This window comes from Helicoverpa zea, chromosome 3 (assembly GCF_022581195.2).
Source record: "Helicoverpa zea isolate HzStark_Cry1AcR chromosome 3, ilHelZeax1.1, whole genome shotgun sequence".
In the NCBI taxonomy this organism is placed as follows: domain Eukaryota; kingdom Metazoa; phylum Arthropoda; class Insecta; order Lepidoptera; family Noctuidae; genus Helicoverpa; species Helicoverpa zea.
In genome coordinates, this window is record NC_061454.1 from 8668938 (window position 1) to 8693547 (window position 24610).

At 38.5% G+C, this 24610-nt stretch overlaps 2 protein-coding genes across 2 annotated transcripts in view; one reads left to right on the forward strand and one right to left on the reverse strand.

Annotated features, from left to right (window-relative positions):
• The first annotated feature begins 320 nt into the window (after positions 1–320).
• Positions 321–12788, forward strand: LOC124646172 (protein phosphatase PHLPP-like protein). The gene is made up of 8 exons (XM_047186255.1): positions 321–869; positions 945–1138; positions 2389–2532; positions 2866–3104; positions 8401–8512; positions 8720–8842; positions 9800–9953; positions 10198–12788. Exons 1-8 carry the CDS (start codon positions 344–346, stop codon positions 12543–12545), a joined length of 3840 nt encoding a protein of 1279 aa, XP_047042211.1. The 5' UTR covers positions 321–343; the 3' UTR covers positions 12546–12788.
• A 690-nt stretch (positions 12789–13478) lies between these two features.
• Positions 13479–24610, reverse strand: part of LOC124646171 (LIM/homeobox protein Lhx3) — a 46322-nt gene continuing 35190 nt past the window's right edge. Inside the window, exons 2-7 of the mRNA XM_047186254.1 lie at positions 19403–19577; positions 18584–18792; positions 18187–18427; positions 14825–14979; positions 14046–14225; positions 13479–13677 (exon numbers count right to left, since the gene is read on the reverse strand). Coding sequence (XP_047042210.1) covers positions 13511–13677; positions 14046–14225; positions 14825–14979; positions 18187–18427; positions 18584–18792; positions 19403–19577 — 1127 coding nt within the window. The 3' untranslated portion in view covers positions 13479–13510. The remainder of the gene's footprint in view (positions 13678–14045; positions 14226–14824; positions 14980–18186; positions 18428–18583; positions 18793–19402; positions 19578–24610) is intronic.

Consider the following 24610-nt stretch of genomic DNA (forward strand, 5'->3'; position numbering starts at 1 on the left):
GGATACAATACTCTGTTTGTTTGGAATGATCTAATAACAGCCTGTCATGCTTGAATGATGTCAATACAAACTATAAAAATATATTTGAGAGCCATTTGTCTAGCACAATCATTGTTATGCAGCTGCATTATGTAAATATATAAAAACATGTACTGACGGGAAGAGTACTTATCGTGAATTTTATTGGCATTAATTTGTATTCAGTCATGTTCCCGACTGACCGAGCAACATGTTTCCCACCCCCACCACGAGTCCGACCCAATTGTAATGCAGCGGCGGGCGCGGGTCCGGCGCGCGGGCATTGTGCGCGCGCACCCGCTCCCGCCACCACCTGCCGCGCGACATGGTCGCTCGCCAGCCGCTCCTCGCCTCATCGCCTCCTGCGCCGCGCAAGTCGCTGCGCCGCCTCGCCTCCACCAGAGGCTTCAGACCCCGCGACGCTAATGAATACGGCTGGATAAGAGTCTTCGAAGGCCTGGAACCGTTCGCCATCGATGCGCCCAGCAAACTGATCAAGGTCACTCTCAACACAACAGTAGAAGAAATAAACAAAGATCTTGGTTTCAATGACGAGCTGTCTCTATGGCTGCAAATTGGTGGAGCAAATGCGAGACGACTGGAACAAGATGAATATCCCTTGCGGATACAAGAGCAGTACTTAGCGACATGTGGTTGGAGGTCGCAGGCTCGTCGACTGAGGCTGGCGGTGGACCCAGAACTGCGACATACGTTACGATGGTGCGCAGGACCTGCCCCGCGAACTGGAGGAGTTCTAAGATCCGGTACTGTGTATGTGCTGAAAGGACATGTATTTCCGCAGTGGAAACCGAGACCGGCTTACGTGATAGGATCCAGACTGCATTCTTATGGTTCGTTGCACTTCAGTACATTGATTATAACTTATCGGTTAAAGTATCTTTAAAACGACTTTAATATTTTTACAGGGACAGCATGGGAAATGCTAGAACTTAGTGGCGGTAGTATAGAGCTATGTCCACCAAAGGCTCAAAGACTGGTTCTCTGTGTGAAGCCGCGTTGTCAAGGGAACCTGGCGTCCGGAGATAACACCATGAATCATCTGTTCCTCGGATTCAGCACTATTTGGGAGAGAAATATGTGGTTTTGCTGGCTGAAAGAGGTACGTGCTTTTATCATGCGAATTTAATATGTACCTACCTATATTGATTAAGCTTATATGGTTAGCGCGTGTAGAAACTAATCAGATCATAATGTTAAACATGTGTGGGCAAATCGTTTTACCACGGTTTGCAGTAGTTTAAGTACTTAGAGTAATTGGAGCAAATCTTTCGTGGTTTAATGTTTAGTTCCGTCGCGCGCTCTAAGGCGTGCAGATATGAGCTCTTAGCAGATGATTGAGGATTTGATTCCGGTACACTTCTCAAACTAACGAACCGTCAACTTAACAGCGGTAAATTGTTAGAAATTTTCTAAAGCTTATCATAGTTTTTGACGTTACAATGTGCAATTTGACGTCAATCACAACAGGGTTGTGTAACTGCGACCTACATGGTGTTTTGATGTAACAATTATTTTCCTTACAAAACTCATTTCAGCTGACACTTGTTCACTGGTTAGGTACTATCACTGAACGGTATACGCACTTGTGTATACCTAGGAAACAGTTACTGGTTATCATAAATTACTGCTCATATTGCCTACATGACTTGAGTAAAATATTCATGAACATGTGAATAATTTACTAGGCTCGAGCCGTGTGAAACATTTATAGAATTCTAAAGACAAGCAATATGCTCTCCAAATATGTTTTATTGGTCTTCATGGTGGAAATTATGCAAAGTGTGATAATTAAAAAATAGTGTACAGTACACCCTGAAAGAAATGTCACGGTCGAGGTGTGCAGAGTACGGCTGCGTCTGCGCCGGTGATAGTGGCCTGCGCGCACGCTGACGCTTCACAAGTAAAAAGTCACTCGAAGCAGTCGCACTAAGCTTACCCTTCGTGCACAATTCGCTTTTGTCACCCGTGCCTCAAGCCGTGTTTTTATAACTAAATTCCAGTGTCGTTATTTGCCATACTCAAGAAAACAGTCAAATAAAACTCCAAATTTAGCAATTCAGGCAAAATCATCCAATGATCATGATTTCTAGAAATCAATTTTAATCAAGGACAAACGCCATTTATGCAAGCGTCAGCGACGTGAATGGAATAATGAAGTATACAGGAGATTCCGTAGTCTTTGGGAATAACAATACTCAAAGGAGTTCGTCGGCCCCATCGTGGTTACACACCGAGACAGACGAACACCGTCTTACTGCAGTTGCTTTTAAAATGTCATTTGATGTAACGACTACGATACGTTTACCACAAAGCTCCACAGTTTTATTGTTTGTGTTGTGTTAGTGCTAGTTCTCTGTGATGGTAGAGAGGAATACAATGAAGTGTGAAGAAGAGGAGGTCGATAGCTTGGATGTGTTCACACAACCAAGTCCCGAAGACATTTTCCTGGACAGCTTGGAGCCGAACACGTTGAGAGAAAAATGTGAACATTCGGTTGGTTAACATTTATGACTCATGAACATGTATTTACTTTCTCACAATTAGTTACTTTGTAATGTAGATAGTAATCACTGGATCAATTATGTTGATTATCTCTATTGCTACGTTTTCACTAATACATTTTCATATCTCGCGCGAATGTTTTATTACAACACGACGACCGTTAATACAAAAATGGGAAAGGTATAGAAGAAAAAAATATCTATATCTGGATAGATGAGCACAAAAACCAACCTTCAATGACAGACAACTATTGAACAAACACCCCAAACAATAACTTATTTCAAAGTTCACCAGTCTAAAATGCGATCCTTAATATTGTTGTAGGGCACGCAAAGCACACAGCCTCCAAATGTGTTGGATCTCAGCGGCGGCGGTCGGGCGTCGCTTGGCGCGGCACTCGCGCAGCACGCGGCCGGCGCGTTCACGGTACGCGTGCTGCATCTGCGCAGTAACGCGCTCACGGCCCTACCGGCCCAGGCCTGGACGCTGCAGTCCTTAACACACCTGGACATCAGTGATAATAGGATCACAGAACTGCCGCAGGAAATATGCCAGCTTACACAGTAAGTCTTGTTTTGAGCATAATTTATTTCAGTTGGTTTTTCAAGATACACCGCGGTTCTACGAATCACCAATTGCAACAGCTTAAGATACATTTTTAAGGGATTCGGCAGGGACTCTGCATGGGATCAAGTAACTTTAAGCTATTTGTGACGGGTTCCCAGGTTCTATTCCTAAGTCATGCCAAAGTAGCTTTGTAGATTCGCAAAGCACCCCGCTAAAAGTTGGTGGTGTCTCCGACTAAGAGACTAAGTAGTGGTCGTTGCCTCGGTATCGCGAAAACTCTGACACCAGGGCTAGTCAAGTGACAATAACCATATCTCACTGTTCACATAGTAAGAAGAGATTTTTGAACTTTCTTTGCTGAGAAACAAAATATTTTTGACACTGTTTCAACGATAGCATTATCACACTACTTGAGCATGTTATGTCATTATCACACTACTTGAGCGACAGCGACCACTCCTTAAAATTGGGTAGGCTGTCTTGCCCACAATCAGCTGTCTGCAATAACAAGAATCTTCAAACTAAATGCAATCATTTTAGTGGATGTTGTTTGACTCGCCGAGTATAGTGTTCACGTATGGCTATGCGATCATTACTAGTCCCATTCAGTAACGCTCGGCTGACGAAGCGTGGCGTTCGTGGCACCTCTCGCACCAATCTTAGCCTTCGGCCTTTTGTTTCGATATCTGTGTACTTAGTTTAAAAAAAGAACGCATTCAACTGTTTGAATATCATTCTAGAATGTTCTTTATTTGTGGTCATTATTACTGGCTGTTTGTGCATGTCTTAATCTTTTCAGGTTTTATCATACAATAACCTTAGACAATGTTGAATCCGCATTATTATAGATTACATATGAGTCTCTACCCTCAAGAATACCAGGTCCGAGTACCAAGTCCGAGTCCCATAAAGATGTTAGGAAAATTTACTCACTGCTAGCAATGCTACAGATTAAACTTTGTCTATCAGGAAACTTCGTTGTCTTACTTGAAAAATCCGGGTTGAAAAACTTTGTTTGTAACTGTGTTTTTCTAACATACCTATTCTTTCAAATATTTAGGGTTTGGTTATCATAAATGATTTCAATAGTAATAAGCAAGTTGATCGTTTTGTAGAGTTAAGTTGAGCCAGTCTTAAAAACGAGTATTATTAACTATGTTGTTTCGATTTTATCATCGGAAACCATTATATCTATTAATCGAATCCGAAGTGTCTAAGCAAGTACTCATCATGTGTTGGTATAAGACGCGGGGTTTCCGTTGTGTGCTAATTTTTTAAAGTGAGTGCTTGCGTACGCGCCGCGGGCGGGGCTATCTACATCTGCTCGCCGGACCGTGCGCGTTACGTTCACTTTGCTGCGGCATACGCGCAACCCCTGTTAGCTAATCTATTCGTATACTCGTTTTAACTACTTATCGATATTGAAATTAAGTATCTAGAATTGTTTTTACAATTGGAGCGTATTTTAGTCACAACCAGTGCCTTAAAAAAATAATCAAATTAATTGTTGTGACACAACATTTTTAACGTAGCAAATCGTATGAGACCATTTTGAATTAGGATAGCCTAAAAGGACCCAACGTACTGTTCAGTACATTTCAGCTTAATTTGTACACAAGGGTGTTAAAATCCGTTCCGCGTTCCTTAATAGCAAACATCCGAACTTTCAAATTAATAATTTTATTAGGATACGAACGTGATTACCTACTTATAATTGAATTAAATTGCTGCTTCCTTAATATTGTGTATCTATTTTGTTAACATCGATATCCTGCTTAAATTGGCAGGTCTATTATAAATCGTCGTTGCAATCTAGATGTTCCATCAAAGAGCCGTGAATAACGTCTAAACAGGGAATTTCGAGGTAATCTTAATAAAAACAAGTACTAAATAACAATTATTTGATCATATCCACCGTTTGTGAGTCATTCGAAGTATTTATTCGTCCTTTACCATTTCCGTACATTCTACTGTAATAAAGATTCCGTTTATTTATGTTTGTTGTAGGTATTTGCAATTAGAGTTCTTTGTAGGACAACAATGGCGCCTAATGGCAGCTTATGTCTTCACAACTTGGGTATATTGCCTTGCCTACTATATTATGGAACTTATTTGTAGTTTTTTTTTGCTGTGATCGGCTACTTCTTAATTTTTAATTAATGTGCAAATACAATTTATGTACTTAAGTATTTTCGGGTTTTTTAAATGCCATCTATTTTACAAGAGGATTTATGAAGCAAGTTTAATAAAAAATAAAAAAATGAGAGATAGGAATTATATAGCCCATAAAAGAAAAGAAAATGACATGTAAAGCACTGATAATCAGCTGAATCCGTTTTTACTGGAAGCCGACCCCAACATAGTTGGGAAAAGGCTCGGGGGATGTTATTGTTACCTATTTATATTTACGAAAATCAAGTAAATCTAACAGCACATAGTGTAACCATGCGTTATAGAACCATGAATATCAGATCAATTTAGTCCGTACATAAGCATTTAGGTACCTACCAAACATCAGCAGTGCGATTAAAGTTGTACTTACTAATACAAACTTCCTAACTAGATTTTAATAAAGGGAAATCTGAATGAAGAAACATGATGAATGTTTAGTAGTTAAATGTATTGCATAGATTCATTGATAGATAGAGGCACAACAATGCTTGCATGTAACATCGATGGCGGTTGCCGTACGATGTTGCTTCAGACGCGTGGTCAGCGGGGCGGCGCCGGCGCATACGGTCAGTCCGACCACACACTCACCTTACGTTACCAGCATTATTTGTTTTTATTATTCTAAAGAATAATTAAAAGAAAAAAAGATTGCAACACGAACATTTTAACGGTGCAAACGTTCTTACTCTATGATGAATTCGTGGAATAGTGAACGTGGTTTTACGTGGTTTTTTCGTTTGTTCTACAGTTGTGATACGTCTTTATAATTTCGTTTTAGAAAATATTGGTAAGTCTTCATTTCTTTGTTCACTCGCATGTTGGGTTAGTTTAATCTTCCACCTATGTGATTACGAGATTGATCTATTCAAAGAATATAGTGTACCTAAATTGTAACATTTGTAGAAATATATCACCGCGATATTATCCTCTCCGTAAGAATTGAATGTAACCGCTAAGACAGACTACCGTCCTTTTTATGTCGGTCAACAGTTATGAACTTGTACATAATAATTGTTTACCCCGTAATTAGCTCTTGTCGCTCTCGTTGCTCCATATGTCAGCTTCGAGCGATGGCAATCGCACCGTGGTAATCATTTAATAAGGAATGCATTTACTAAGCTAAAAAGCATGTAACTTCAGCGACGTTTTAATAATGCTTTACGAAATAGATTTTAGTGTTGAAATGTGGATTTGCGCATTGTTGTTCTGTTGCACTGGAAAATTATTGACCAAAAAACAAAGGGGCATCAATCAACCAGTCAATCAAAATTTCGTTTAGGTACTTATTTCAATTTCACTAACTAAACCTCTACATTTTTTTCTATTGTAAGTAGTACAGTAGACCGCACATCAGTGGTAACTGTCATGCACCTTAACTCAATAGTAATAAGTACGATTTTCCTATAAAACTGTTACCACTGACCTGAAGTTGACTGTACCAACGTTAACATCAAATCATCCTCCATTTAAATTCTCACTTTCTTTAAAAAATTAAAGCATTTTGTAACGCTAATGTAATTATGTATATGTAAATATTTATCTACATAGAAGTGGTTTTTGCCTTTACTTCTTTAACTTAGCTGTAACTTGTAGAGTTATTATATCAATGTTTTGGAAAGCCTTTTTATGGTATGCGTATGTACTACCCGTGTCAGAGTTAGTTAATTAGAAAACAGGTAGGTTGAGCTATTGATATAGTTACGTACGGTAATAAAACCAGTAGGTAAGAAAGTAATGAAGATTTTATAGTCCCCTTGCATAATATTAAGAATGTTCAAGTAATGTTTACGTAAAAAAGTTCAGTGTATTTAAGTACCCTATTCTAAACAAGTTAATGGTCTATTGGAACCTTGATCTTTTGTGATTCTTAATATTATTGCTACTTACGAACAAAAAATATGAATAACAAATATTAGTCTATCTCAAAAAGCTTTTAATTGCTTGGTCACGGTTTTCGAGCTAGTGGGCCAAGTATTCAGATGCGTGGTATGTGCTATAGAGCTACGAAATAGTGAAAATATATTCTCGAACTAAAATGATGCAATAAACTTTTTATAAATAATAAATATATTTAATTTAAAAAATGAAATCTATACACGCACGTGACGCACGCATTGTATTGTTTTGCATACATTCACGGGTGAGTACCCGCAAAATTCTTGAAAGGATACCAAAATTCATAGAAAATACTGAAGTATACCTAACATGAAATAAAATTAAAGAAAACTTTATGGGTCATATGGTCTTTTTAACATTTGGAAAATTCCCGCTTATGGTTCTTTTTCACCAGCATTCGGTATCACTTAATACGATTAATTTTCTCTTATTTCGCTGGTTCATGAGATCGTGTATTGCCATCCAATAAAAATCTTTTAATGGTTTGTCTACAAGCAAAAACAGTAATTAACGATGTTACTTTCTAATTAGCGGTGGCTATAAAGTTTCTGTTTAGATACACGTGTGTAGGTACATATTAAATCGGTCTGTATTTCTCGAATAGTCTCGATACAATCTCTGTTACTTTGTTGGATAACAAATCGACTTATTGTGATGCTATCTTAAGGCCTCGATCACACTGTCGGATAAGTTCTCTACAGTCTATGTAGCGTCTAAAATATTGTGTTACAATGTTTTGCGTTCTGATGCTTCTGCATTCGGAATAAAGTAAATAACTAGGTATACTTGCAAGAACATTGTATTACTTAGCTTTATTCGTCATGCAGTCATTTACACGCGTGTGAATTGCAGCGGATATTCACTCAGTGTGACCAAAGCTTTAGATGGATTTACATACTAGCTAATTAAATGGTACGTTCAACTCTATGTGTACATGCACTTGCACAATCTAATAATCTATACTGCTCAAAGTTTTGCATAGGTAATGGCAATCAATCATCATCTGAAGCAATGATAAACAGACTTGTGTGTTGACAAAAGTTTACGAAAGGATGTATCATAGGGTGGCGATGTATTGTCCTTAAACTGGTCCAATTTATTCTTGGTGTCATAATACTAGATATGAAATTTTTGCCATCACTGTTGTTTTAAAGTATCTTCCCATAACTACAAATAATACCTATATAAAAATCTAGTAATTCATTCACTTTCCCTTGTTTTCAGATTGGAGGAGCTACAAGTGAGCGACAACGAACTGCGCTCCGTAGATTGTGCACTCCGACTGCCCCGACTTAGAACATTGGTTGCTACTCGGAACCTTATCACACATTTTGGAGTAAGCGTAACGCGATTTATACTTTTTCACACTTACACTACTCATTTACAGTATTTAATTAAGGAAAACTGAAAATAATGTAGGTACCTACATGCCAAAATATAAATAAAAACTTGCAGTAATACCTACTTACTTTGGATTGCTTCAAAAACTTTTTTTTCATGAAGACCTCACAATTTACTTCCTATCTTGAATTTTATGTTTCAGCCAAGCAACAAGCCACCAATGGCGCCGGACGACGAAAATAAATCGGAGTACCGCGCCCCCCTCACCACCGTAGACTTACGACATAACAAGTTGAAGGGAAGCATCATACTGGGCAACTATGAGGTAAATACCTTAATAATGGAGAACCCACGCTTTACATTGAATACCGTAATACTAAATAGATATCAATCAATGATACAAGAAACTGAAAGAAAGCATCACACTTTGCAACTGATGATGTCCTCCTATCCGTATTATCGGCTACGGCGGCTGTTCTCATATGAGGAGATTAACCAACTGCGCAGGACGCGTTATAGTGATCTGTGTCTGCGCAAATGCCTGTGCACTCACTATTCCTCCACTCTCATAGCCCGATGGGACCGTAATTCGATACGACCGGAGAGATAACGCAACTGTGAGGTAGGTATTTAACCAATAGAATCTTTTCCCTAAATGCTTTAGTAATGAGAAATCCACACGAATACCGTGGTAAATAAATCTATTGGCACAAACTGAAAGGGAAGCATCATACTTGGCTCATTAATGGTCTCATTAATGTAACTGTGGATCAATAAACTTTATTATTATTATTATTAAACTTGGCAACTATGAGTTAATTGACCAATGGAATCTTATACCTAAATACCTGTGTAATGAGGAATCCACTTTACGTTAAATACCATAGTAAATAGACTGGTTCGGATGTCCGCTTTCGGTGCAGGAGGCGGAGGCCATGGTCAGATACCGTAGATATAATCAGTGCTCATATTTTTAACATTCAATCAATGGTTAATAACGTGTATCTTACTTGTGTAAAATTCCTTTGGAAATAACTGCTTCTAAATAACTTTTACGAGACACTGTGAACTATTTCTAGATGGTAATGAAAGATTTCATTAACATAACATATCAGTTGACCTGAGCTGTTAGGTTTCAGAAATAGCCCACTCTAACCGAATAATATCACATGCTTTGCTGTGCTAGTATAAAAATATGGACGTAACTTTAGTATTACAGACAACGCATGTCTACATAAAGCAAAATGTGTATTCTAAACTTGTTAATTTGTTCACATTTCAGCACCTGGTATCTCTGGACATTTCCCACAACACTGTCGAAGTCTTGGTCGTGTCGGCGCTGCGCGGTCTTCGCGAATTATACGCAGCACACAATACGCTGCAACACCTCGGTCTACATGGAGCCATGCTGAGGATACTACGGGCGCCACATAACCGTAAGCTTATTTGTACATGTATTAGCATTTTTGGAGGGTAGGAATCATTAAAATTTAAGAAAAATATGTAAAAACACAACCTAACGTTCTTCAAACATCAGCGAAAGAAATTGTTTGTAAATTAGTCATTCTTTTCGGCTTCATAATATAAACAGAGCTTGTAGGTTTATTTCATAGTAAGCAGTCGCATAATCATTGTGTTATGATGTAACACTCATATTAATCCTAACGTTATTGTTTCCAGAACTAGAAACGCTAACAACAACAGTACCACCGATCAACCTAGTCGAAATTGACGTCTCTCACAATAAGCTGACGTCACTCCCGCAGTGGCTCAGCGGCTGCTCCGACCTCACCACGCTGCACGCCAGCAACAACCAGCTCACCTCGCTCCCTGAACATCTGTTCTGTAGCGAACTGTCCAGTCTCAGCAGCCTACACCTCGCGCACAACAAGATATCAAGCATACCCTCCATGCCCCGACTGAGATCACCCTTACGAGAACTACTACTCCACGATAACTGCATACAATCCTTACCAGAAAATTTCTTCTCAGCATGTGATAGATTGTGTGTCCTAAATCTCACAAATAACAGGTTAAGCAGACTACCGCATGCGAGAGGCCCATCCTCACACTGTCTAGAACGCCTCTACCTAACAGCAAACTGTCTCACCGATGAAGTGTCAGATGTCATTATAGCCTTCAGAGGATTAAAGATACTGCACATTGCCTATAACTGCTTGACTAATTTACCAGAAGCGTGCATCAACTTCTGGCCAGATATTGAAGAACTTGTGTTATCTGGGAACTGTCTTTCGAGACTACCAGAAAACTTACCACAGCTAAACAATATAAAAATTGTTAGAGCTCATTCGAACAGATTACGTTCTGTTCCGATGTTTGCGTGCAGTGCATCCGTGAAAATATTAGATTTTGCTCATAATGAACTCGATAGTATAGATTTAAGGCTTCTTGCTCCTAAACAGTTAAAGTTTTTAGATATATCGTGTAATAAAAAGTTACAAGTTGATCCTTCGCAATTCAGTGCATACAGATGTCAACGACCTTTGAGTCTAGTAGATGTCACTGGGCGACACTCCTTGCCGTGGACACAAAAAAGTGGTTATCATGAGGAATTGAATGGATCAACCCCTTGGACAACTGGATTTTCAGAATGCCCAAATAAATCATTACAACTATGCTGTGCCCAAATTCGTCTTCCATCCTTCTGCAATAGAGAAGGTTTATTTGCTATAATCGATGGTGAAACCGATATTGAAGTGCCAAAAATTTTACAAACGGCTATACCTGGACTTTTGCTTGAAGAGAAATCTATAAAGGAAACTGTAAACGAGTACATGAAATATGTAGTTTTGTCTGCACACAGGGAACTTAAAGAAAAAGGTCAAAAGAAAGGTGCATGCTTAATTATGTGTCATTTATCTCCCGTAACTGCCCAAGAAATTGGGTTTGGGCATGCCACTCGGAAATATAATTTGAGACTTGCCAATGTCGGGGATACCAAAGCAGTTCTTAGCAGACGAAATGGACCTCTTAGCCTGGGCATAGAAAACAACAAGCGACTCGGATATTCTACGCGATATCCTAACACTGTGCCAGATCCTGATGTTATACAAACCATCATAAAAGAAGACGATGAGTTTCTAATATTAGGCAATGGTAAATTCTGGAATGCTGTTAGTATGGAGACCGCAGTATCAGAAGTTCGAGCTGAACGTAACCCTGTTCTTGCAGCTAAGAGACTGCAGGATCTAGCACAAAGCTACGGCGTAGAAGACTGCATATCTGTGGTTATAATTCGATTTGACGCGGCGCGGTCTGATGTTGACTTGCTAATGCGAGAATTACGTCAGACAATAAACAGTAATAAGTCTGTGTGTCGTTCTGATTGTTGTTGTTCACGTTTGGAGCCGTGTTGTCACTCGGTGACGCCGCCGAAGCCAAGTAGTGACCGATCGTCTCCGAGTGGTCAGAGTGACCGGCCGCTTAGTGAAGCGATCAGCCACCAACACTACGCCAGCGTGCGGTCACAAGCCAAAGCTTCCGAACGTAGGAGTTGTCGCGGAGGCGTCGCTCGAGCCATACGTGTGCGAGTTGAAGAGGATAAAGAGGAAGATCACAGGAACGATGATTCAAACCCCGAGGAACAGTTCAAATGCTGGGAGTACATGCTCGAGCAAAACACGCAGATGCTTTTCGACAAAGAGCTAGATAACTTGTCGAAAGGTATCAAGTCGAATGTAAGCAGTCTCAGAAACTTGAAAGGCTTATCGGGAAGCAGTCCGCAGCTGCATTTAACAGGGAAGCAGTCAAAAGGTGTGCCGTTCTTATCGAAGCATTTCGGTAGTGCGAGATCTTTCGGTACTGCTCTAAAACCTGACTTTCGATTTGGATCTGGGAGGTTACCAAACGGGGGTCCGAACGCTGCGTATTTCGGATCCCTACAGCGACTGATGCCTTACCATTTGGAATACGATTTTGCTGTGATACAAGAGAAATCTACCCAGGACTCCTTGGATCTCGAGGGTCGCATGCAACAGTACTGGGGAGTGGCCACCACGGAACTGTAAATAATCGCAGACCATGGGTACTGATAGCTCGTAAGTTGTAAATAAAACTTTATTGTAATTACATGTACAATTATTTATATAGATACCATTCATCTGTCGACTAGATTTTTTGCACAAAGTATTATAATCACTATGGACTTGCCTATATCAGCTATTATTACTTATATTACATTATCTCTATGTACAATATTGTGATAAATTCTGTCGAATGTTAAATCGTAAATAAATATTGCGTTACATCTACGTAAATCATATTATTTCTTTGTATCATTATTATAATCATGTACATATAATATTAATGGTACTCTTACATCTTGACATTTATTGATGACTCTATACTATTTACAACAATGTACCTTGCTAGTATAAGGCTTTTAAATTATCTTGTGCTCGTTGTCTATATACAAATATTTATTTTTTACAATCCTAAATCAACGGCACAATCACAAAGTTACATAATATAACAAAACACCAATCGTATTTAGGAATCTCAGCGTAAATCAAAAAGTAGATTATCAAGACCAGTGGCAAACAAATTTAACTGTGTATTTAATGAATGTCCTTTTATTTTCATTTTTGCAAATCCTATCGAACACCAAAAAGCAAAAGCTACACTCACTATCCAGGATACCCTGGGAAATCATAGATGCATTGTAAAAGATCTGCCTTTATCAGAGTAGCCATGTCGCCTGGGTCTATGGTACAAGGATTCAACTATGGGTCAAAATATTACAAGAATGCTTTGGGCCGGGACTAACTTTTAATTTTACACAGTGTCAAAAATATCAGTGTTCCTCCACAATCGATTTCATAACGTCCTGATCGTTGAAATGTTCACTGGTGAGAGGTTACAGCTCCCGCTTGACCACGAGCTCGAGGGGTTGTTGGCCGAGCAGATGCGGGTAGGGGGCGCGCGGCGACGGCGCGGGCGGCGCGGGGTGCGCGTGCGCCGGCGGCGGCCGCCGCTAGGGGAAGGCGCGCGGGGAATAGTGGTGCGCCTCGCCCAGCCACGAGTCGGGCGACGGCGGGAAGTCGGGGTAGCCGCCTGCTGCGGGTGATGATGAACTGCTCAGGTCGGAGGCACCTCCCGCGCCTCCTGCGCCCCCGATGCCTGCACCGCTCATTGCTTGGCCTAGTACATTGAGAATTGTATTAGGCTCACTAATATTCGGGCTTAATTCTTAGTTGGTCAAAAAAGTCACTTTAATGCCCGTATAAAACACGCCTTATACATTGGAACTGGAAACTTTAACGATCTTGACCTTTTATCTAACCTGACCAAAACAAAAACTCCTTACTTTTTCAGGAGTTTTTAAATAAAATGTGTACTATGAAATTGTTCAAAAGTTATGTTCAGTCAATTGTTCGTAGCGTAGCAGCAGTTAGCAAATACAATGCTAATACTCGTAATTCAATGCGGGAAGCGTTGTTCTACTTCAATACAACTAATCCTATGTACATAATTGCTACAAATACCCAAGTCATATCACTACGACATACCTATATTGGTGTAGACAAGATGGTCCGGCGGGTAGTGGTAGTGAGGATGCGGCGGTGAGTGCGCGCGCAGGTACGGCGGCGTAGCGGCGTAGCGCGCCCCCCCTGCCGCCGCGCCGCCTCCCGCCGGGGAGCCCTCCTCCCCGCCCAGCGCTACGGTGCTGTAGCTGTCGTTACTTAGCTCTGAAATGTGAATGAGACGGTGAATTTCAGACATCATAACATGTCGAAGAAAATTAATTTGCTAACCCTAGCTTGCAACTTGTAAAAATACGAACATTTCATTTTAGAAGAAGTGGTTACTATGGAGTTCAATATTAACCACCAATAACATAACAAAGTTCACTTTCAGCAATACTACGGAAATGCTACAATCACACTTTCCGAACTGAAGTCTAAAGTCTTGCTGATTCTGTTCAAACTAAAATCTATATTGCCATTCAATTTAACCAATGGATTCTACCTAGACTAGACGTCGTATTGCTGACCACGCTTTCATTCTAAACCAAACTCCAACCATTCGAAAATTGACGAATTGAATTAAAGTCTTATAAAAAATATTTTCCCACGTTCGAACAAACAGAGAACACGAACCTTTGACGAAATCTATATTTTAGCTAATATTTAACAAAGAGGATTTTTGTCTGTGCTGTGTTTTGTGGAACTAATTGGAAAAAAACTGTTGGGAAGCCACACTTTTCCCGTGTGATACAGTTTAATATGTTACTTCATACATATGCTTCACGTGGATTAAGTCAAGGGGAAGGCATTTATATATTTACCGTGATGACTAAAGGAGTCGAGGTCTATCTTGAGCTCATCCTTGTCCAGTAGTCGGTCGTGACGGGGAGAGCCGCTGCCACTCTTCATAGATCTGAAGTATTGAGACCAGCGCGTGCGACCCGCGTCTTTCTTTAGTCGCTTCTCTTTGGCTCGTCTGGTGGAGGAAACTTGTATTATAAAGGTGAAGGGACATTTTAATTGTGCTCTTTGGTTGTCGTATAAACAAAAAAACAAGTAAAAAGACAATCGGAATACAAATCCACCCTTGTAAAATATGTCCTAATATGGTTGCCGTTTGACGACGACCGACGGTGATTTTTTCAAAGCTACTAAATATTTTACGCTCTTTAGCTCTTGCAAACTTTAGCCGCATATCACACCCTATCAACACTGTATTCGGTGTATAATTCATACAAGTACGAAATATGGAACCATATTTCTTGCCGTATGTTTTGCGGAAACTCATTACAACATTACAACCCCTTTTCAGCCGCGATGGGCACTTCGAATAATGACTGAACTTTGATTTAATAACGCAAACTCGTTATAACGCTTCGATTACTTTGGATTTAAACAAATAACCGTACATTCGACGTATAAACAAAACACCCCCGTCGCATGTTTTGCGTGTGTTGTTATTAGCGCAGCGGCGGGGCGCCGGCTTTCAACAAAGAGCTTGATTAATTAAAGTGCCTCCGCCCAGTCCGCTGGGACCAAGCGCGTGCTGCGATATACCTCATACGGATTATTGATACATTGTCCAGAATTGCCTTCTTCGTACTTTACAGTTTAATGGTCCAATATGAATAAGTCCCCCAAATTACTTATATCGCCAATTCAAATGAACTTGTTCTTCAAAATTGGTGCTAAGAATTTTAGTTGAATAAAACCTCTATGTAAACTTATTTAAAATCATTAAAATACTGACCAATTTACTCAAAAAAATTATACGATGCCATTTGCAACAAAAAAGAAATTAAGACTTAATGGCATCCACAGACTTTTTTGAAACCAAACAGCCAGTATTTACTTCAACAAACAATGCTTAAAACCTCTTTACTATAATAATTAATTTGTTAAATTGATTATAGAAGAGAAGATAAGTTTGACCAGTATTTGTCTTAAAAAGGATGAAGGATTGGTGTTTCAGATGAATAGTGGTTTTCTGCCTTGCGGTTTTTTTTGTGGTTTCATCAAACGTGGTTCAGCCTTTTTTTAATTCGCTATTTAAGAAACGGCGGAAGGCATCTGAGGAACAATATTTTAACTCTATATTTTAAATTTGTATAACGGATAGGTATATCATGTTTAGCTTAAAAATGCTAAAAAACATTTTTTCCTCATATGAATATTTCTGTTGAATTAAAAAAAGATATGTATTAGAACCTTATGTGTTATTGTGAATTCAGATTCTACAAGTAAAGACGGTATGAAATATCCAATAAGATGCTATGCTGCTAAATCCTTATCCCGAATTGCCATCATATTGGAAGCACAAAACAAAAATAGTACTTTAATAAAAAAAATAGGTTGACAAAAATCTTGACGCAGAAACTTTTTCCTAACAATACCTAGATACAGGCTGATATTCTCAAAATTCCCTGGATCCCATTTGCTAAACCGAAAAAAAAAACAATAAAGAAAAAATATTCAGTGTAAAACCTCAACATAACCTTTTTAGTCAATTGATTTTGCATAAATATATAGGTATTTGTTTTATCTGTGGCAGTTATCCGATTATCATTTTGTATGCATTTGGATACCACTTTTTATTTTTGAACAGAAATTCAAAATGTAATATTTCTGGAAATAAAACAAAATTATGAAGAACGTTAACGACAAAAAAAATATAACAAAACCGTGAAACCATGGCAATATAATGCGCAACGCTAACAACATGTTTAACGTGAGCTCGCATTGTGCTATATCGAGCACATAAAGTAAAGAAGTCGATTGTGATATCGCGTTCAGGTTTACGAGGCGAGGCCGATGTGCAGGGCGTGACCGCTGCCGTGACTGCAGTCACTCGCGCGCAACACAACATAGTTCCGCGACTATGCCCAAACACACCAACAACACTGCTTTACAAGGCACACAATACGCGAATATTGAAGGACGTTCTTTTGATAGATGGGTATTCTGCACACATCATTTGAGTATTGAGCCCCGTCATACAACATTTACATGAATAAAAACTGAACGTCCGAGTAGGTATAAACCAAACACCCGTAACATCTAACAAAGCATCTACTTATTTTTCTTCGCGGATATTTTCATACTATAATAAATTGAAATGAAAATTATCTGAGACGGCAAAATCCTGGAAGTAAGTAGACAGTATCGCCAAAAATCATCTCCATGGTCTCTATACATATATCGTATTTATTCAAACATAATAAAATAAGCAATTCTCGCATTCCAAATACCTTTTAAGCTTTTGGAATTTGTAGGTCAGCAAGAATAGGCTCAAGAATGATTTAAATAGCGAGTCACGCCTCGGGATTTCTCTTAAATGTTATGTAGATCAATTGCGTTGGAAGTTGCAAGAAGTACATAAGTACAGTTCAAGGGCTCGCAATTATATAATTATTTTAAAGAACATTCTAGACATCTTATTCCTTGACTTGATGTTCCTAAATTACTATCATATGAAAATTTACAATTTCAACGTTACTTTTGGCAAACAACTTAGCTAAAGCCAAAAGTTTAATTTATTTTAATTGCAATTCACAACAATCTATAAATAAATAAGTATTGATCACCTCACTTGCTAGAGGCAGATTGACGATTGTTAACTTTATTTTGATGGATTTTACACGGAATCCTTGACCGTAAACTAGTTATAACATACCATAAACTTCCAACTGACTTGAGAAGAAAGCAATGGTGCTACGAGTATGTCATACAATAAACATCAATTTGGAGTAATCGACCCGTTACATTATTTTTACTGAAAATCTGAGTACCTCTGTACAGTGTACATTTGAATAATATTAACTGGGGCTCTTAGATATTTTCGCGTGCAAGTGACATTGATTAGGTACAGATATATCGAACGTATCGGCGCAGTTAAAGAGGCGTTACTTGCATGCATAATTTCAACGTTAAAAAGAAATAAATGTCGTTTTAACTTAATTTATGGATAAACTTTTATGTTTTCCTTTTCTATCCTCAGTGGGTTTTCATTAATTAACACACCATACATTTTCAAAAGATTGGGTGGTACCTATCTTTAAAGAGAAGAATATTCATAGCTAAAAAAAGGCAGCGTGTATGGCTGAATATCTAAGGATATTATGATTACCGATAGTATAATTCCTAAATTACCGATAGTATACACAAAATGCATAAAGCAACTGACCTGTTTTGGAACCAGACCTGCACCACCCTCATATCCAGCCCCGTGTCATGCGCCAGCTGTTCCCGTACATGGCGCGCCGGCTTTGGACTACTGCTGTACGCATTCTTCAAGGTCTCCAACTGCTTGGCCGTGATGGTGGTCCGAGGCCTCTTGCTCGCCGCGTCCCCGTCTAACGAACCCTCGCCGCCTGGACATTGCACATTACAAGTGATTTTGATGTAGATTTTGCCATTTTCTTTTCCTAAGGAGTGAATAATTTGTTTGGTTCAAATTCTGTAGAAAGCAGCTGTTTTTTAGATATTTGTGAACTACTATTTCATCTACTTTGTCATGCTGCTGTCTTTTGAACAGAGGTTTAGTACCACAAAACTATAACAACGAATAAGTGGCACGTTACCTTTTGCTCTGGCGGCTTCATAATCAGGTTTACAGACAAGCTTGCCGTCTTCCATGAGATAGAACTCGTCGCCAGTGTTGAGGGTTCTTGCGCAGGCGGCGCAGGCGAAGCAGCGCAGATGGTAGACGTGGGACTGCGCTCGCCGCACCACCTGGGTGGGGGGGATGCCCTGCCCGCAGCCAGCGCACTTGGTGCCGAACCGCCTGGGACAACAGCCGCAATCACAACAACATTATCAACGTGACAGACGCTATTACATAAAGGCAAGACCAAAGGAGTTGATATAGGAAACGATTAATATGTTAGTCAATATTTTTTCGCTATAGGTGCTTCGTAGAAAATCTTGCAAAGCTATAAGAAAACTTAACAATTTATTTCCTTAAGTGGGTAAGTAGATATCTAATGGAGCACTGCCGAATTGTGCTGACGGTTTATGAACCATTCGTCTGGTTCATGTTGCATAAACTGACTTTTAGCAAAAAGTAGAAATCTACTAAAAGACAATTTTAGAACTCTTTTTTCAATCATAAGTATCTACTAGAGCAGTTCCGATGGTTTATGAAGCATTCATCTATTTAATGTCAGATAAACTGATGAAAAGGTTAAATCTAGTGGTACTCGTAACCATAACATGCATAAAGTATGTGTTAATTCTGTTATTCAAGCTAAGTAAATATCCTCCTCAAGTAACAAATAAAACACACTGCAACACATTTTTCTCACTTGCTACACGATGTGTCTGTCATCAACACTTTGTAGATACATCTGTGATGAAGTATAGAATACGCTTAAGAAAAGTACAGAGTAAAAGAGGCTTACTTGAAGAAGTCATCGGTGCAGTACAGCTGATTATTCCTGGCGAAGCATTTCCCTGACAGCATGGCTCGGCACTCGACGCAGCGCAGACAGCCGGCGTGCCACGTGCGGTCCGACACCTTCAGCACGTACCGGTCCACGATCATCTCGTGACAGCCGCCGCATTTCGGGATACTGGCTGCAACATATGCATTGTTTTTATAAATTGCCCCTTGATATTGGGTCGCAGTGGCACGTATGAATCGACGGCAGATCTAGTCGGTTACGATCCAACATGTCAATAGTCTTTTAGTGGTATGGTCTCTAAATGAAATGGAAAAGAAATACACTTTTCCATTTGCGAGTTTTTAAAAATGCATTTGGGGGACTGCTATTATGTAAGTACCAGTGGCGAGGCGTCCTTATAAGCCGATTCCCATCGGCTTCCCTTTCGAATTTCAAGAAAGAAGCATAGGTATAATTTATAATATAGGTATAGGTATAATTAATATAATCATTTAAACCACACAATATAAATATGTAGGTATAACAAAACGCCTACCACCGTAAAAAAAATTGTCTATAAATTACTTGAAACATTTTGCTCCTACTAAATAAGCCGCGGCTTCCTCCTCCATACAAAACTACGCTTGCGTGACGTCATCCACGCCGCGCCGCGCGATGTTCGCAAAATAAGGGCGAGCGGTAAGCCGGCTCACGGAGCGGCTTCCACCAATCAAAACTCGCGAGTGAACGAGAAAGAACGCGTCAAGAGTAGAGTAGCTATATCTGTCTACGCGCGAGTGACAGCGCTTTCTCAAATATGTAAACAACAAATCAGACAAATTCACTCTCATTGTTCTTATTTTGTTTTAGATAATACCATTAACAATTTGTTCTTTGTATTACTTAATTGAATTTATTAGTGTGTGTATCATTTGGAAATAACATAGTTCGTGTGTGTGTTTTAGTTACATTATGTCAACATAGATGGCGTTGTGCATTTTTATGCAAATCCTGAATCGCGGTGTTAAGATTCTCCGCGATTTAATGACCCTAGTTGGGAATTTATTTATTTTTATGAATTCACCAAGTATATAATTTTGATAATTTTGATTAAATAGTTGGCAGTATCATTACTCCCTACTAATTCCCACGATCGCACTGTGTGACCTGGTACTCAGTACATGAGTACAAGTACAGTACTACAGTGTGTGTACCTAGTGAAAATAGAGATATCTACGTTGAAATGATGTATTTTGATACGTAGACAGTTGGCATCAGGTTTCTTTTTAATGTACCTATAGCATTAATCGCATTAGACTGTTTTCCGATCCGACAGATTGTTTACTTTAGGAAGGAACTTATTTTTCAAGGTTAAGTTTTGAGAATAAAAACGTGTTATAAAACTCGGGCACGCCGCTCGGGTGAATTACCTACCAATACGTCTATATTAAAATTACTAACGTCCTGACGGATAAATACCTACGATAAATATCAATGGCTAACAGGCCGTTGTAAATTAAATACTTAAAATGTATTGTTTCTAGTGCCAAGTTTTCTCAGATTCTAGTACCTAGTTAATATACCTAACTAAAGATAATAAAGTTTTATAGATATTAATAATCTGCCGAATTCCTCGAGAAAACATGTTCAAACTATCAGTCTCTCAGTCAGTGCTAAAAGGTGGACTGAGAAATTACCTCCATTACCTCTCCCCCCCCATCCCTGAGCACTCCCCCCCCCAGTTTTTTTTTTTGCTGCGGCTTCCCTATTTCATTAAACCACCCTTCGCCACTGGTAAGTACTTGTTTATCTAAGAGCCACTCGAATTAAAGTCCCTATTTTACCTGACATCTGATCCACGGTGAACCTCTCGAGTGTGAGGGCGCGGGTTCGAATCCAGGTCAGGCAAGTACCAATGCAACTTTTCTAAGTTTGTATGTACTTTCTAAGTATATCTTAGACACCAATGGCTGATAAAAAAGGTGAAGGAAAACATCTTAAGGAAACCTGGACTATATAGTCTGAAATCATCAACCCGCATTGAGCAAGCGTGGTGATTAATGCTCAATCCTTCTCCCTGTGAGAGGAGGCCTGTGCCCAGCAGTGGGACGATAAAAAGGCTGTAACTGTAACTGTAACTGATCCACGGATTTAGTTGATTACAAATGACGTACTTACACATCTGCATCTCATCTAAAACTTCTCTATTTAAAATTAAAATTGGTTCGGTAGTTCTTTCTTGCTCATATTAAAAATTGTAAAAGACAAAAACTTAGTCTTTCGGGGGCCATTCTTCCTCGGTACTTCACTGATAGGTACGTAAGTAGAAGTACAATATCTAGTTCAGATTTTATTATTTTGCAAGAAATAAAAAGTTATAGATGAAAGCCTTTATCCTCATGTCATAATGTGCTAGTAAATACTCCGCTGCACAAGGTTTAACAAAATGTTTGGTAAGAATAATTAATTAATTTAGGCTAGTCACCTTGTTGCAAAAACCAAAAATTAAAATAAAGGCCCTAAGGTAAGATCTTAAATCTTCTATTCAAGTACATCACGGATCGCATATATACCTACTTACACGGGTTTTGTTTACAATGGATATTATTCTGGTACATTTTCCATGCTTGTTTTATATGCTTTAATGATTTCAAATAATTCGTTACAGATTCGAAGTTTTCCGATAAAATTATATTAAGCGCAACTATCTGATATGTAAATATCTACGGTATTTATTTCTTTTGCGTAGAAATTTTAAACTAACGATTGAGGTGTGATGAATCGGGTTAGCGTCATAAGGTTGATGTTCATGCATGGTTGATGGTATAATTACACAAGGTCTTCTTATCAAATGGGTTGCCTTTTAACTAATCGAACAAGCTCTAGTTTTAAGGATTAGTCGCTTGATAGCTTCTGCTTTGCAATTCTTAAATAATAGTGGATAATAATCCTTTCCCAATAACTACTTAAGTATATTTTAAAGCTAATGAGATAGTATGTGAGGACGGAGTTGGACGTGCTTTTCGGTATTTGATATTCCATTTATCGAAGGAGGCTATATACTTCTTGTTATATGGCAAAGATGACACCCAGATAGAAAGTAGCGTTCATAGTTATTTCCACGGGTTGTTATAATAATTTCATTTCTAGACAATTCTTCTGGAAAAATTGAAAAATGAATAAGTACCTACGTTGGCTTAATTGAACTTCTTTTTAACCATATTGTCAACCTTTATTCAAAGTCAACAATTAGTATGTCGCATAAATTAAATCATATGTTGATTAAAACCAACCCGTGTAAAACTATGTTATTTTACAGAATCTGTGGCCGATAAGGGCGTAAATTTTTTTAAAATAATATTTTGACTGAATTTATATCGTAGTATTTACCTAATTGTGTTTTTTTATAAAAAGTTACTTGTGTTTCAAGTGAAAGAAGTTGTTGTTCACTGCACATGTCGATTTTGAATTCCGAGTAAGCGAAGAATTATGTTTGAATCACAAGAGTAAGTGATTCTAGTGTAAAATCCTGCCACTTAATCTGTTTTTCTTCGAGGGCGAATTTTAAAGGAAACCCAAAAAACCTCGAGTCGATTACACTGGTCAACAAATTATTATTTTTTTTTTGGTGCAACAGTGAAATATACAATTTCTTGTAGAATATTTGATACGTAATCGAAGTCCAGAACATAAAGTTCCACTAGCACGTAGGGATTTAGATATATACCCCTCCTAAAGTACCAAAAACGCGTTTTTTATGAAATTTGATGTAATTTTTTGGGGACAGCAGAATTTTCTAGTAATTTCTAACTAAAGCATTATATAGTACTACTTTCCCCGCATTAACCACATTTTAATTTATATTTTTGCAAGTTTTCTTTCTCAATATATACCATTTTATATGTAAAGTGGAGTTTTTTCATACTAACAGGCCAAATTAAATATAGGGAAGATCGAACTATCGTAGCTGTATACATATTTCATGAAAATTTAAACTCTTAGCGTTCGAAATAAAAATGAATTTCAATCACAAAAAATTGTATATTTCACCTTTGCACCAAAAATGCTGTTGACCAGTGTTATAATAATTTATGTATAGCGAACTAGACCATACATACAAATATGAAATTCGTTTTGCATAAAACTGTAACTGACCTTGCCGGCAGCATCCAACAGTAAGTGAAGAAGAGTGCCGTGAATAACTGGTTCAATATTTAATTATTGCATTTGAAGCTCCTTGGATTGTATTCGTAATGTTATAACGCTTTCACACTAGCGGGTTTTCCTCGCGACGGGATTAGGATCCCACGGGCGGTGACGCGCTAAACGGGATACAATACACAATTGACAACGACCGGTACAAAACAGTATTTAATATTAGTGTTATACTCAATTAGTTTTTAATTCTTTCATTAGGTACTTGATGGTTGTTTTAGCGAAAACTAATATTGGATACACAGTATGTTTGCTCTACTTTGAAAAACTTATGTTGTTTTAATTGATTCTGGGTTTTTGGTCACAAGAAGGCGATAAAGCGTAGCCATCTGTCTCTGATGAGTAAAAATGCCCCCTGTTAAGCGGTACAATCTCTATGATTCAGCCACTGAAGTGAAAAGAAATGTTCAATATTTTTTTTGTTATCATTAATTAACCAGACTGATGAATTACTGCTTATAGTACGTAAATAAAATTACCTACAGCTAAGCATCAATCTTATTTGTAATATTATTTAATTTGGTGCTAAAATAAGCACTTTTACGCCTGAAGTAAAGGTTCATCCAAGTTCAGGCAAACTATAGCTGAATTGTTGTAAAATTGTGTAAAATAATAGATGTAAATGATTATTTTCAGTTTTTTAACGTGGATAAAATAATGTTTTTCCTATAGTGCGTGGTTATTGGAGTTCCATTTTTATTTTACTTCGAAAAAAAATATCTGACTAGCTTGGAGTAGGAGGATCTCAATTCGGATGTTCGTTTTTTTTTTGTCTTTCTTACTCGAATTCTCGAAGTCTCCGTTTTTTTTTAGAAAATTCTTTCCTAATATGAAAGTCTATAATTACTTGCAGTCGGAGTCCATTGTCTAAAGATCAGGATCTGATGACGGACACCCTGAGAAACAGATAACCATCAAAAATTCACGAATCAGAAGAAATATGTAGGTATGTCCAGTGAGATACAATACGACCGATAAAGCTATGACCTTGATCATGATCATGGATCTCCT